The sequence below is a fragment of the Poromitra crassiceps genome (genome assembly GCF_964638095.1).
Source record: "Poromitra crassiceps genome assembly, chromosome: 30".
Lineage (NCBI taxonomy): Eukaryota > Metazoa > Chordata > Actinopteri > Beryciformes > Melamphaidae > Poromitra > Poromitra crassiceps.
Window position 1 is genome coordinate 12160896 of NC_139652.1, and position 16071 is coordinate 12176966.

Here is a 16071-nt window from a genome sequence, read left to right on the forward strand (position 1 = left end):
TGAGACCTTTGGATGTAAAGGGGAACCCAAGCTGTTTTCTCACAGAGGATGAGGCCGTCACACTCACATCAAACTCCAGCCTTTGAGCACCTCAGGGAGTATTTAACCACTTCTTCTGCTGAGTGTTCCACAACAACTTAGTTCCACATGTACAGTAGCAGGACGGAACTGGCAATGCATTGTGGTTGTTGTTGTTGTTGTTGTTGTTGTTGTTGGGGCTATATATATCAGCTGCTATTCAGGTGGTTGGAGCAGCAGAAGTGGATATGTAGCCCATCACTCCGCCTGCCTCTAGGGCTCGGCAAGGGCAATATATCGATATTGTATCGGAAACCCTGTCTTTGCATTTTATTTTGATCACAGTCTTCTATGATAAAAGTGTTTGTGACAACTGAACGTTTAGCCAATTTCATAGGAAACACCGGGATATATTGTGTATCGCCATTCAGTCTCAAAATACGTCCGAGATATGGTTCTTCTTGGTCCATATCACCTATCCCTACCTGCCTCCATGAACGAGCAGCACTTCTGCAGTGTCACTGTGCTCTAGCACTAAGAGTGGGAAAATACACCAACAGAAGCTGTGTGAGAAGGTTGATCTAAACAATGGCTTGTCACGTCTCATCCTGCCTCTGAGTGGGGTTGGCATGAGGATGTTTTATGCGTGTTCACGAAGTGGGTTTTACTCTATTAGTGCCGTGTTGTGATGGGTTGACCGGCACGCAGTTGCGCTCGCCTCCTATCTGCCGAGCACAGCTGCAGCAGCCAAACTCTCTTTTGTGCTCCTCCGTCTACCTCGGTCTCCTCCGGCGCTGTCAGCGCTCCTCAGACGCCTCCAGCTTTTTTCTGTCTGACGGCACCCGATCGTCTAGGAGTCTGTTCCCAAAAGACGCGGAGATGCAGAGAGAGCCATGTAATCAACGGCTGTAAGCGCCGATGCTCCCGAGGCTGGATGACCTACATGTTCCACTTCCTCCTCCGTCTGCCTGCATACACTTAACGCCCCGCAGGCTGCCAGTCAAACCAGCAGGTGACGCCACACAGGAGATGCAGGCTAGGGGTAACGGAGGTAACATGTGCAGATGTTGAGAGCGCAGAACTCAAGGTTACAATGTGCTCGGTTAAGTAGGAGCCTCTGATGCTCTGCTGTGGAAAACACTTGTCAGTGTAGTTGGGGAGTAGAAACGATGACCTTGTTTCATTCGGTTCAGCAACACTTCCTCCAATTCAACCAGGACGAGCTCCTCACGTGTGCACTGCGTAAAGTCCACTCGGAAATTGAAAACGAAAACATTTCGTTAAGATTCTGCGTGCTACATGCGAGCCATAAAACCATGTATGCGGTTCATTTGAAAGCGTAAAACAGCTAATGGTCAATTAAGAGTCTACTGCCTGTGGCCGCCTTTCCTCCTCGCAGTAGAAGTACATCAATCACTTGTTAGTAATCGCCCCCTGCTGTAAGCTGCTGGCGGTGCGTACGCCTCCTGCCACAGACGCAGTCCCTCAGCGGGAGATGGGGCTGGAGTTGACATCTTAGCAGATAAACTGGCCCCACTCCACTAGCACTGTCACTACACCCTGCCCTCGGTCTGTGGAGGTATTGATGGCGGCCGCTAGTCGATGAGACAAAGAGCACTGAGCGAGGAGATGCCTGAGGAAGTCAAGCTAAGCCGCTGCTTGTTTGCCTCCTCTTGCTCATCCTGAGGAGACCTGGAGGACAACATCTGAGAGACGGGACACAGATGAGGGATTGGTTCGGGTATTCATCACCGTAGGTGAATTGTGAAAGTAGTGACTTTTGGCTGTTAGTAATAACAAAGCAAAGTTTTCGAAGGCAGCCTGTTTGTTTGCGTCCACACACAACTCTCAGAACTTGACGTGAGGTGGAATTTATTGAAGTTGACATTATGCTCTGAGGTGCATCGCCAGGTACACACTTTTTCACACTGTCTTTGTCAATACGGGAGTCTGATACACACACACGCACACACACAAACACACACACGCACACACACACACACACACGCGCACGCACGCACACGCACACACACACACACACACACACAGAGAAAAGGAAAAAGAGATTTCATCCTTGCGTTTCGCTCCAGTAAGCCGGTCGGCTGCAGTTTGTTGTGTGAAAGCCGGTGGTCGTCCCGGGGGGCTTTGAACGAAAACACATTTCACTGCTGGCTACAGCTGCTGCATATACATGTGTGTGCAAACAGTCAACACATGTGTCTCGCTCCAGCTACTCCTCCATCCCACTGCCCATTTCCATCCATCTTCACTGAGATCTTCTGTACACGGGCTTCTTCTCCTGGACCGAGTGAAGAGGACTCGCATCTGGACTTGATCAGCAGCGTGCGACTGCTAAATAATTTGTTGCAAAACAGATCTTGTTTACCAGCATGTTTATGAAGGAATATGGATTTGCATGCTTTGTATGCACACTTGAAGAGGATAGTTAATTACTTAGTGTACGCTCAAATCGGTGTGATGATATCGTTAGATGCTGCATGCGTATATACCATGCGTAGGCGTAGTGAGTTTAATTGATAGAAGACATGGCGAGCTTAGGGCTGGCCAATTAAGTGAAAATCTATGGAAACAGACATTTAGAATCCATAACCGACTTAATCGTGCTCATGTCAATGAATTTAATTCACTAAGAGTGATAAGTGACTGAGGTTGGGGGTGATGGATGGCTCGCCCGGCTGGTATCCCATGGACCCCTTAGGCGGGATCCCAGGCACGCGATATCTCTTATAAACACATAAGCTTATGCGGCTGATAGCACCACGTTGTATTGTTGAATGTTAATGATGTATGTATGTTGTTGTTTTTCCCTTTCTTTTCCTGTGTCTGAGCCTGTTTGTCTTGTTCGTATATTGTTCTATAAAACATTTAAAATAAATATATATATAAAAAAAAAATTTTAATTCACTTAATTGATGTTAACATGTGTGCGTTCATGAACTTTAACCTTAAAAAATGCTATGCCCCATCCAGCTAACGTTAGTCCGCGTTCAGGCATTCATTCATGGTGAAGCTGTCGGCATGGAGGATGACACGAGTGAAAACACCGGACCAACAAACAGTTGTCAGAGAACTATGAGGGCAGTGTTAAAAAAAGCGTAATATATAATTATATATTTTCTTATATTATATATTAATCGTAATTGATTTGGTAAAAGATTCTGTAAAAGTTTGAAATAATCGTGATATTGATATTGAAGTCATATCGTCCAGCCCTGGGTGAGCACATTAATCCCATCAAAGTGTTGATGCGCTAATAAATCGTCTCACAAAGTAATTCACATGAAATCCGTCCCCTTCACCCAGGGGGTCTTTAGGTGCGCTGACGGACGATGCACTTTGCATCGGGTAAAGCTGTCGCGAGACATCTCAAGGACTATGCTGAAGGCAGATCTTCAGTGTGCCTCATCTGGATCGGAAAATATCTAGAAAGCCACAGCCAGACTTGCAGAAGCCATTGCCATCTGTTTGTGTGGATTTTGGAGTCCAGATCCAGACCAACTAACTGAAGTGGATTTAGCAAGATAGACATCAGCCAAGGGGACACAACCAGGATAGCAAAGCCCCAGTCCCACATGATGGAGTTAAGGCTACTTAATATTCCTGTGTTGATTGGGGATTAATTATTCCATCTGGCTCCCATGAAAACCAGTGGAGAGAGAGAAAAAACACCCTATTCCTTCTCCTGACATTTCATTATGACCATGGCATGGAGTACAGCTCGCAGAGGAGGAGGAGGAGGAGGAGGAGGAGGAGGAGGAGGAGTGTGGACTGGAGGAGGAGGAGGAGTGTGGACTGGAGGAGGAGGAGGAGGAGGAGGAGGAGTGTGGACTGGAGGAGGAGGAGTGTGGACTGGAGGAGGAGGAGGAGGAGGAGTGTGGACTGGAGGAGGAGGAGGAGGAGGAGGAGGAGTGTGGACTGGAGGAGGAGGAGGAGGAGTGTGGACTGGAGGAGGAGGAGTGTGGACTGGAGGAGGAGGAGGAGGAGGAGGAGTGTGGACTGGAGGAGGAGGAGGAGGAGGAGTGTGGACTGGAGGAGGAGGAGGAGGAGTGTGGACTGGAGGAGGAGGAGGAGGAGTGTGGACTGGAGGAGGAGGAGGAGGAGTGTGGACTGGAGGAGGAGGAGGAGGAGAGTGTGGACTGGACATGCTGCACCAGAGGGAGAGCTGGGAAATTTGATCATTTTTCTCTGGGACTGTCATACACCATAGGCAGCCTCATTTGTCTTCTGCTCCAACTCCTTTGTTTGCAGCAGGCTCCCTGTTCCAGCCAGGATTAGGCTGCAGAGAGAGACAGACAGGCAGACAGACAGACAGACAGACAGACAGACAGACAGGCAGACAGACAGACAGACAGACAGACAGACAGAGAGACAGACAGACAGACAGAGAGACAGACAGACAGAGAGACAGACAGACAGACAGACAGACAGACAGACAGACAGACACACAGACAGACAGACAGAGAGACAGAGAGACAGACAGACAGACAGACAGACAGACAGACAGACAGACAGAGAGCGACAGACAGACAGACAGAGACAGAGATGGAGAATGAGACAGGGTGAAAGACAGTCAAAGAAATGACAGTATATTAGCTAATTATTACAGTATATGCCACGTTTATTCAAATATATAAGTATGATGGAGGCCAGGGGTTTTTCAAAGTCTGAGACTGTGGGCCTCCCCCCAGAGACAAAGCTTGGAAAAAGGCGGATGCCTTTATGTTATTTGGTCCCATAAACACTCAACAATTGTGCCAAGATAGCCTGATATTGCTGTTTGACATATTTCAGTTCAGACTACACCAAATATATATATAAAAAAGGTGTTAAAAACGGTAAAATTCCACAAAACCACAAAACTACTGTATCTCTGAACTATCTCTTTAACCAAATCACACACATTTACGCTATTCTATGCGAGCCCCTTTTGATAACTAATGTTTATTTTTATTTTTTTTTCTTCCATTCACTGAGCCTCCCCTGAAACCGATTGGAGCCTGGGCCCACTTTGAAAAGCCCTGATGTCGGCTATGTGCTGCAGTACTGAACAATTGCTGACTGGCCGAAAAAAGAAAAGGAAAAAGTGAACAGAAAGAATTGAAAGCGGGCTTGTAGAAGAAGGAGGCAAAGAGGAATGAGGGAGGCTGGGAGACTGCACAGTTTACCCCCCCCCCCCCCCCCCAAACTGCCCCTGCAGTTCCAGAGGAGCGCCACAGGAGTGCTGTTGACCCAGTTTATCTCTCTCTCAGGTGATTAATGCAGCAGCATCGCTGCAAACAAAGGTCACGTCAAGAAGCAGGCGAGCTAAGGGAAGTATACAGCTACTGTTACGGCTGAGAAGAAGCTGTGTGTTTGTAGGGCATCACTCAGTCCCTAGAGATATATCGAGAAGTACAAGGAAGAAGAAAAAATGACACAGGAAAGAACTAGGAGATACAGTAACACATGTCCCTTCCAAACCACATAGTTTAGATTGTTAGTGAACCGCATCTAAACATCTATTTTCTGTGAGCAGGTCATGATGTTAGCTATGTGGCGGTCTCTTTTGTCAACAGACTGTTACAGTAAATGGTCAGAATAAAGCACTTTTTAATGTTAACGGGCACTTAGAGGGAATAGTATCATAAGCTGTATCTCACGAGTACGCGGGTGATTACTGTATGTGACCCAACACGGAGAAACAGGCATACAGTAGCACTGTCGGACATGTTTTTGTTGTTTGTTTGTTTTGGTGATATATATTATGCTTAATCAGCCAAGGCAAAAGCCCTCGGGTCAAAGACAGCTGCTGACAGTTTGTCCATGTGCAGCACCTCAGATGGGGGTAGATATAGGAATTTATCAGGATGTGTTACATGCCAGTAAGCAGAATGTATGAGGAGAATCCATCGATGTTGAGCCTGGCTGTGCGGGGGATTTAGTGGTGTCAGGTTCTATCAATATTACACTGCTGCTCCAAAGCATGTTGACTCATCTCTTAACATCGACTGTGTCAAAGTGACTGAGAGGTGTTAGAGCTCCAAAGCATGTTGAGTCATCGCTTAAAGAGCATGCTGCAGGTTAGAGACCACTTTTTTCCCCCCACACACACATAGCTGCCTCTAGACTGGTTTTTGTAAAGCAACTGGCACACGACACATGAAAACCCACAAATCGAGCAATAACACCTGTGACGTTTTGAATAAACAATAAACGTTCCCTCGGATCATTACCTCCGTACGCCGAGCGTCTGTCCGTCCGTCTGCGACGATATACTCGTCCCCCGGAGACCATTCTGGAGCCGGGTTACATCAGCTGAGATGGTCGGTCGGCTGCGCGGTCTCATGGTTCTCCAAAATTATATTTCCAAATAGGCGTTATTTTGAAAAACGGATTGCATATTTGGGGTCAACTAGTTACGTTTGACTACTGAAACTATTTAAAAACTTCATAAAGTGCCATATTAACCATAGATAGAGCCCAAACAAAACAAGAAAGTAAACAGTTGCCTTTGCGGGGGAAATAGCGGAGCAGAGTTTTCTTCTCCCGCGAATGCTGAAATGCATTCTGGGCAGTGTCGAATTATCGTACCAGAGGGTCAAAATGATGGTGATGATTGGTGGTAAATTATCGTACAAATACAATAATTGTCATACGTCTGCCAACGCTGATTCTGGGTGTTTTTTGGCATGCTGTACACATTGACTGTATATTATTATTATTACAGTAAGTACAGTAGCCCGAGTGGCGTCACAGGTGTTATCTGCCCAGATGGCTTTTTTTCAACATGTGCATTATAATGCCACCTTTTTCTTCATATCCTGCCCTGGGGGCATGTTTTAATGTTGTTTTTGTTTTTTGGGGGGGTATTTTCATAAGAATATTGAGGCCTAACTATAAATTCATTTTTTTTACCTGCACCACCATGCTCTTTAACATCTACTGTGTCAAATTGACTGAGAGGTGTTGCAGAGGGTGCACCACCATTGAATTAGTGGTGGATTATCTGGGATTGCAATTGCAAACAAATGTGTCTCTGAGTTCCCTGTTGGTCTAGGCATCTTCATAGTGCGTGTAGAAAGTATCACATACACACAGCCTGAGGCACTTTTAACTGTTGACTGCTCATGAAATTAGGTCATTTTGTAAGACTCTGAAGTAGGCACCCCCAGTATATGTTGCATTTTAAAGAGGGTTCACAGTTTGAGTGCTGAAACACTGCTGCTTAGGGTTTCACTGCTGGGCCGTATTTTTCCACAGCTGACCCGAATATTTTCAAATGCACTCTTTTTTGTGTACGTTTTCTTTACTTTTCTTATTCTCATTATCATTTTAAGTCATTTCAACGTGCCCTGCAAGCAAAATGCTCCACCCCAAAAGCCCTATTTGAATACAACTGCAAGACTGATTGTGCCGCGTCTACTTTCTCTCTCGCTCTCTCGGTGGCTATCTAAATTATAATCTCTAGTTTCAGCATTTATACCAAAGCACATTCTCTGAGGTATTCCATAGCCGTGCCTTCTTTTCCAGACCAATTACTGGGGCTAAATGAAGCAATGATTTTCTTCATGTATGTGCCTGCCAGCTGCAGTGCAAATGGTTTTCACTCTGCCAGAAAATCTAAGTTCTGTTGAGGCGAGCCTGAAGATGCGCCTGTGAGTGAACGGGCCCGTTCGGGCGGGGATTGTGGGGAAACTGAGTACTTTGATCCAACCTCGTTATCGGGTTGGTTCAGATTGTGTTTTTGTGTATAAAATGATCATGTTTTTCCAATGGTGTAAGATACCTTTTTTGAATATCTGGCATGACATTTGAAGAAAACCTGCACTACTTGAATTGCTCTCTGAAGGTATCAAGGTGGGAAACTGGCACGATTTGGCACAATACTGACATTATATACTGCATGTTCAGAGACTATGGAGGTGGTTAAAAAGTCCAGAATGTTCTGATCTGATGCTTGAAATAAAACGTAAAGTTCTAATCTTTACGATTTTCATGTAAATAAATGTCTGTTAAGTCACTATCTATCGCAGACTGAGTTAAACACAATGATGATTGAGCCTATGGCCCATTGATGGATGCCTTTGCATTTTCAGTATTGCAGCATTTATGAACTTGGTGTCTGTGGAGACACCCCAGAGAGAGTAGATGGAGCAACACAGTAGATTCTCTCTGCCTGTTACTGTAGGTTCCTCCTGACAACTCTTGTGTGAAGCTCATCGCCAAAGAGAAGGAAACTGAAATCTTTGAGATGATCGCTTTCAGGATTTGATTGATTGACAATTTATTAATCCACTTAAATCCAAGAATTGGTGCGCTCAACTCGGTAGCCTAATAAATACTTTGGGTGACGGCCCAACAAAACATGAAAAGTCCAATGGAACTGGCAGCAGGTTACGTTTCAAAAGGTGTTGCTTTCCTCAGTGTATACACTGAGAAAAGCCACAGGCTGAAACGCGTCTGTTCGTTGTACTGCTGCTGTGCGGATTCAAATCCTTTTGAAAATTAAGCTGTGAGTGCTGCCAGTTCCATTGGACTTTTCAATGTATTAATCCCCACAAGACGGAAACTTGATTAGCCACCACATGTTAACAAATAAAATCAATGACGACGTCAAACATTGCAATTGTTGGAAAAACATGAAAAAACTGCTGAGGTGTTTTGAAAAACCGGTGCGATAAAGAAAAATGACATGCCGTCGAGTAAAACGCACGGCTTCCGAGAAACGTTTGCAGCAAAGGCCCAATCGATTGAGCACATTGAGAAATATTCTGCACAAAATGAATGAATCTTTCTCTTGCCTGTTCGTCCACACAGGTGAACGGGAAGGAGCTGTCCAAATCCAGCCACGAGGAGACCGTGGAGGCCTTCCGCACTGCCAAGGACCCCGTCGTGGTGCAGGTCATCAGGCGGACCCCCAGCGGCCGCCCCCATGGCTCCCCTCAGGAAATCCACGTGGTGGACGTGTGCACCCAGACCGACATCACCTTCGAACACATCATGGCTCTGGCCAAGCTGCGGCCGACCACCCCTCCTGTGCCTGACGTCTGTCCGTTCCTGCTCTCTGACAGGTGCTCACCTTTAAAGTCCTATGTGTGTGTGTGGAGGGTGAAGGCAGGACATTGTCGCATCTTCACCAGTGTTGGGGGTAACTCATTACAAAAGTAACATATTACATGTAATATATTACTTTTAGCAGTAACTCAGTAATATAACTTATTACTTATAGGATTTCACTAATATTATACCAGTTACTTTGTCAAGTAACTCAAGTTACAAATTGAGTTACATTTTATTAATTAAAAACACATATTTAAGAAAGATACAATCATTTCCCAACACTGATCTTCACACAGGACATTCACTGAAAACAATCCTTTTGAGTGGCAGGTTGACCTTGAGGTAGAGGTAGACGGATCAATGAAATGATGTTGTTTCAGTCTTTGCCAAACCAGGAGGGTTGGAACTCCAGTGTTCCACTGTGGATGTGAATCTCGAAATTTTCCAGGCCAAATCAATTTTAATCTCAATACCTGGAGATAAGTCAATACCCCCTACAATTGAAGTGTCCTGTCCAAACAGTGTCCTGTTTCATATTTCATATATGTTGCTGTACAGCGGTATCAGTGCTGCACTGACGGCTGTCATTTGAATTTGTAGAGAGGCTACAGTACGGGTGTCTAAATCTAGAAGGGTGTGTGAAAATATGATTGATCAATTAGCTCACCACCGGGATAACATATATATGGTACAATCAATACACAATAGACTTAGTCTCACCACTACTGGACACTGGGCAGTATAATTCATACCCCATGTTCTTATTGTGTCTGAGAATACGGCATAAAGAATATATAAAAAAATAAATCTGCATCACAAAGTTTCAAGAAATCAATAAGACATTTTCCGGGAAAACTGCATAAAGAAACTGGGTTCATTATTTCCTTTTCTGGCATTTAAATTTATATTCTATTCATCTCAAAGGAGAAGCAAAGTGTGAACAAGACCAAGTTTGGCATAAAGGCGTATCTAGGTTCCTCCTCTTGGGAATGAGACATTGCAGACGATGCGGGCAGGTGCTCCAGCTGCATGTGCAGGAGCTTTATAGCAGCACAGGACTGGTGAAGTTAATCGAGACTGTCTTTGTAAACCAGGGTATGTTAAGCACATAATTAATTACAACAACGTCTTACGGGAAATTCATTCCGTTTCCATTGTCATTAAAGGCACATTAGATTAGTTCATTCATCGGGTCATTCCGGGATCCGATTTTAGCCTCTTGTTAAATTGCATTGCTCAACATTTAACAAGTATACTCAAACATCAGCTGATAATCATGCTTATGTAGGGGTAACCACGTGTCCTTTTAATGCCATTGTTATTATAGGTCTGGGGTACACCACACATGACCTGACCCAAAACCCAAACCTATATATCCCCCTGCACCGCCCACAAGGCACGGCACGGCACGGCACGGCATGGCACGGCACGGCATGGCACGGCACGGCATGGCATGGCACGGCACGGCACGGCACGGCGTCACACCGCACCGCACCGCACCGCACCGCGGCCGTAACTCCATCGAATTCCCCACAGGGCCTTCTCGCAATAATTGGAGCTATTTGGTAGATCCATTTTGTCTCATGGAAGGTTTACAAGGTGATTAAAGCAAATGGGCTAATAAAAAAACTAGGCAACACAGCGCAGCGCTGCCCCTCGCTGGCTACTCGCGGCGCCCCGGGGCCCCGGGGCCCGGCCCGAAATGTAATCAATGTGTCCCATAAAACACACATTTTCTCCGTTTCATCCGAGATCAGGTGCAACATAGCCAATAATACTGCGGATTTTATAGGTGTAACAAATGTTTTGCCGCTTTCATTTTGGAGGCGAGATTGTAAACCTTTGTAATTGTATTCTGTGCACACACACACACACTGCCAAAGTTGTTACAATGTGTGTACTATTGAAGCATCACTGCATAAAGCATTCTGACGTTTACCAGTCTGGTTTTTGGCCGCGCGGAAGATTGTTCTGAGACAGGAGGACCTGTTCATTTGACAGTTGTAGTGGGGAAGAAGTAGTGAGAGTCCGATGCCCCGCGAACACATCACTCAACGTGTTCTGAATGGACTTTTTTGGCTCGTTCGACAGAACCTCGTGTGGCATTGCAGCTGCTGCTCATTTTCGAAGGCCCGTTCGACGACGTTGCTGCTTTGTTCAGTGAGTGAGAGCAGCACAATGGAGTACAGTGTGTCTGTCAAGAGCAGGAAGCACATTAAGTGGATGTGCAGTTATTAGCAAGGGGCTGTACTTTTATCACACACACACACACACACACACACGCACGCACGCACACACACACACGCACACACACATTCCACTGGGAGTGAAAAGCTCTTGACAAATCCTTTATTCTTCAGATTCTAGCAAAGACAAAGCCAAGCAAATCCTGTCACTTGAAGGTGTTGTTGAACATAGACTCTTCCTGTGTGTCTCTCTCTCTCTCTCCCCTGACAGCTGCCATTCCCTCCATACGGTGGAGCAGGAATACTACGAAGGCACAGACTACCTCTCCCCCCTGCCGGCTGATGGAGAGCGGGCAGAGGAGTTTGAGTACGAGGTAAGAGCCACGGTTAATAACTACAGCACTATCGTATATCATATAATATCCATATCATGATATGAGACTAGGGGTGGGTTCCGTGCCCAAGTACGATTGCCCTCCCCTCTCCCCCCGCTGGTCAGCTTTCACATTACAACGTTTCTTCCGCGTTCGGGAACGGAAACACTTGCAGAGTAGACTTGCGTCATCAGCTACGCCTGGAGTGTATCCTCCTCGCCCGTGTGTTGTCGTCTACGTGGTTTGGTACAGTTGGTGTTCACTTTCGCAAATGTGTTCCGTCCCCGCGGGCACGCCAAAGCGTTCCCCAGACCACCTTTTCAAGTGGACCAGCTGTTCCGCTGTTCTGTGCCCGGGCACGGAACGCAACGTTCACACTCGTGAAGCGGAACACACCTGGGGTCAATTTGGGGTTCACGTTGGGGTCCCAGTGTGAAACCACCCTAAATCTCTTCTGGGGTTTTGGTTCGTGCAGTATTGTGAAACAACTGACATGTTTCTTCATCCTGGTCTTAAACGCTGTGTTACACTGAAGTGGTACAATTTCCTGAACTTATTAGCCGCTTCTGGCTGATTCATGTTGCGGTCGGGGGCCTCGAATGTGTTTATCTAATCAATTATCATCTCACTTTGGCTCCATTTATAGTCTAGGGGGTTTTATTGATATAGAATATTGTGATATTTTGATTTTGTCAGTATGGCCCAGTCCTAGCACACAGACACACACACACATATTCCCTAAACACTCCATATCTAATGGCGTCTACCAGTCAGAGGGAAGAGCCCAGCACTAATTGACTCAAGATGGCCAATCCCAAGGGGGGCAGCAGTGACAGTTGATTATGCGCGTTACAGATTGGAAGCTCGTCAGGACCCTCGTCTCTATTGGCAATAACACACTCCTCTGCCGGGCGTGATTCCACGAGGCAGAAGAGAAGGAAGAAGAAGACTCGCACACGACAGCAGCGATGGTGTCACTTGAGATTTACATGTTTCCTGCATTTCGTCGTGGTGTTTTCACACGTCTGGAAGAATGGGGGTGGGGTGGGGGGGGCAGGAGTTGAGTCAAACCCAATTAAAGTGAAGGTGTGTGTCGGGTGGTGCCGGTGAGGAACAAATCAAAAGAGGTTTTAGGCTTTTGATAGAAACGTTTCACTGCTTCTGCATCTGTATCGGAGCTCGAGTAACGGGGAGGTGCAGGAGAAGTTTGATAGATGATGTCGCTACGGCTGTGTCTCTCTCTCTCTCTCTCTCACACACACACACACACACACACACACACACACACACACACACACACACACACACACACACACTAGTGCTCGATTCAAGGGTGACACGAAGTGATAAACAGACTGTCTCAACCCAGAGGCTTTGTTCCAATATTCTATATTTATATTTTCTATATTTCCGCGTCATTGAGGAGGACGAGCTGTGCAGGCAGAGGGGCTGCGCTCTGATGTAGACTGATCGCTCACCCCCTCCCCCCTCCCTCTTATTTGTCTCATTTGAATTGGCTGTGAACTCTTCCGCCCGCTGAGCTCGAGCCCTTTCTTGGCGCGCTAAAGAGATTTGTGCATCCGCTTGCATCGCGGAGAGGCCCCGGTGTCAAGTCGGAGCAAATATAATATATTAAGCAATCTCATATCGCTTTATGCCTCGTTTCTATTAACACACACATCCCGTTACGTTGTGTATGCGTTGCGGCCTGCGCCATTTTTTTTTTTTTTTCACGCTCGGGGAGGGTTGATGCCGCCGCGCTAAAACGCACACCCCCCCACTTACCGTATGTCAATAGAATATCCTGCGAGGGACAGGATGTAGAGGCAAAAAGCCGATCAAAGCCACTTTCCGAGTCGAGGAGTTGATCCCTGCAGAAGGAGAGAGAAGGAACGAGGGAGAGACACACTTCTTTGAAATGATCTTCGTTGGATGACAAAGCGTGGGAGAGAGAGTAGCATGCAATCACATCACAGAAGCAACATCTAAATGGAATTGACTTTTCTAATACACGAGGACGTTGGCGTTTCCCTCGCGGAGGTAATCAACAAGTCCTGTGGTAGAGTGGCTTGATGAGGTGGATGTCGTACTGCCAGAGATGTTGGGGGTTAATAACTAAATTAACTTCAATATAATAGTGTTTGGACCATTGATAGTACATATAGATCTGGATAAAGTCAGCGTGACGTCACCCATTGGGTTTTGATAGCAGAAAATGAGGCTTGAATCTCCCGCTTCCTGCTCATCGTTGATTGGTTGAATGGATTAACTTTACACGGAAGTACGGGGCGAGAGGGCTGTTAAAACACTAGTAGAAGAAGAAGAAGGAGGAGGGGGCGGCTGCCCCTAGCGGCTGCCGGGGGAGTTTCCGAATTTGTCTCACAGGCTTGAACGACTGCCATCTTGTTGTTCGCTTCTGTTTGCTAGCTTGCTCGCTGGCTGGCTGGTTGCAGTGGTGAAATGGTCCAGGACAACAAATATAATAACTTTTAGTCCGAAGGTATGGGCGAGTAGGAGTCCAGCCAGCCGACCACCGTCTTGTCCGGGGCCTGGCCAAGAGACCATGGTGTGGTGTGATCCTGGTGCATTGTGCCTGGTGTGACTCTCCAGCCTGCTAGCTGCTGCTAAGCCTCCACAAGGTAAACTGCTATTATACTTATCTCTGGGCAAACTCTGAAATTTATAACTGAGGTGGATTTGGTCGCGCACTTGGTGCTCTGCTATGTTGGACTCGTTGGACTGTTTGAGTGATGCTCATGTTTGTAAGCTAACGCTAGCTCGATTAGCATCGTGTGCTAACGTGTGAGCACCGTTATAGCCTACTTTAACTGAAATTTGGTGGCGTTATGTTATAGTAATTAATATAACACGGTGTCGTTTGTTTCTTCAAGGGATGGCCGTCGGAGTACCATGGTGGAGCAGGAACAGCACAACAGAACAGAGGCACATTGTCCCTTGGTCAAATTATTTGTGAAAATGAATGCTACGTTTTGATTCCCATGTGCATATTACTGTGAGAATATTGCTGATCATCAGTTGTTCAACCTAAGATATTGCAATAACATAAGCTAAATGCTGACAGATTTGAGACTTTTGATATATTTACTTTGAACCATTTGGTATGTATCTGCCAGTGTGTTTTTGTCAATAAACATTGCCAACAAAGAACCTTGTTGTGTAGGCTATGTGCTAATTAAATCATGTACCCGAATGTACCGCAAATCTCATAGAACAAGCCCATTATAGTTGTCTGGTCAGAGCAGGCAGGTTGTTAATAAGATGTGATATAAAGATATTTGATGTCGAGTGAACCAGCTTCGACCAAATGACCAGGAAGAAGAATGAAGATGGAGAACCAACCGACTGCTTCAAATCAACGAATGATTTATATTTATTGAAATATGGTTAGCTGTAACAATTCGACATAAACAAAGGCTACACCATGCAACATATATTTTGATATCATTCAAACTTAAAGATGGTTAATTTTCCACCATGGTAGGCTGTACTGCTGTGAAATGGTTACCTATATTTGTATCAAGTGTTGCTTGGTAGATTATCTATATATGCCTAATTTACCAGTAGACATATTAGTGCAAGACCTTAGGCTATGTTGAGTTCTATCGATCTGATAAAGTATGTTTTAAAATAAGGATAACAAATTGCTGAGCTTGGCGGATGCCTCAAGACAAGTATGTATAATTTTTAAATGTCCAATACCATACAGAAAAGCAAATTGAACAAACGACCAACAGCATTCATGTCTGCAAAAACTTGTGATGTTATGTCACGTTGACATATAACCTTATGACGCTTACTGTATAACATGGACAGACCATTTAACGTTAGGCTACTTTACATACCGTTAGATAACGTTAAATGGTCCGCCATGTTATGAGCGTCACGTTACATGTATGCCATCTATACAGTTACGTGTGTCTACTAACATTATTAAAATATCATAAAGTAGCGCTATTTTCTGATAATTTGCTAAAGTATGACTTGCTATCTGCTAGCCATACTAGCCTTGTTTTGCTAGGTTTTCTTATTCGTGTACTTTCCGCAGACTAGATGCTTTTGCGGCACATTGCTGCCTCTAACGGGCGGAAGTATTACTGTTTCCCAATATCCAAAGTATATCGCCTATTTTCCTCGGAATGGGGCTATAATTAAAAAAACTGGGGCCTTGAGAGCATGAAAAATACTTGAAATTGTTTTTTCAGACCATAAACTCATTTGTAAAGTGTTTATTTAAGACAGAGACTGAGAGAGAAGTTGGCTCGTTTCACATAGAGTTGAATGGACGTTCAGGGATGATGTTACACAAGCTGCGCCCCCCACTGGCCATTTGAGAGTATGGCAACTTCCGCATTGGCCTCAAAAAGAGACTGGCTGTAATGGGGACTGGTTTGGACTGAAGGTGTTGTTCAGTG

At 45.5% G+C, this 16071-nt stretch overlaps 1 protein-coding gene across 1 annotated transcript in view; it reads left to right on the top strand.

Moving 5' to 3' along the window:
- Positions 1 to 16071, top strand: part of LOC310800320 (PDZ domain-containing RING finger protein 4) — a gene marked incomplete at both ends in the record, with an annotated part of 74323 nt that overhangs the window by 40469 nt on the left and 17783 nt on the right. The window contains 2 exons of the mRNA XM_083662910.1: positions 8836 to 9089; positions 11536 to 11638. Coding sequence (XP_083519036.1) covers positions 8836 to 9089; positions 11536 to 11638 — 357 coding nt within the window. The remainder of the gene's footprint in view (positions 1 to 8835; positions 9090 to 11535; positions 11639 to 16071) is intronic.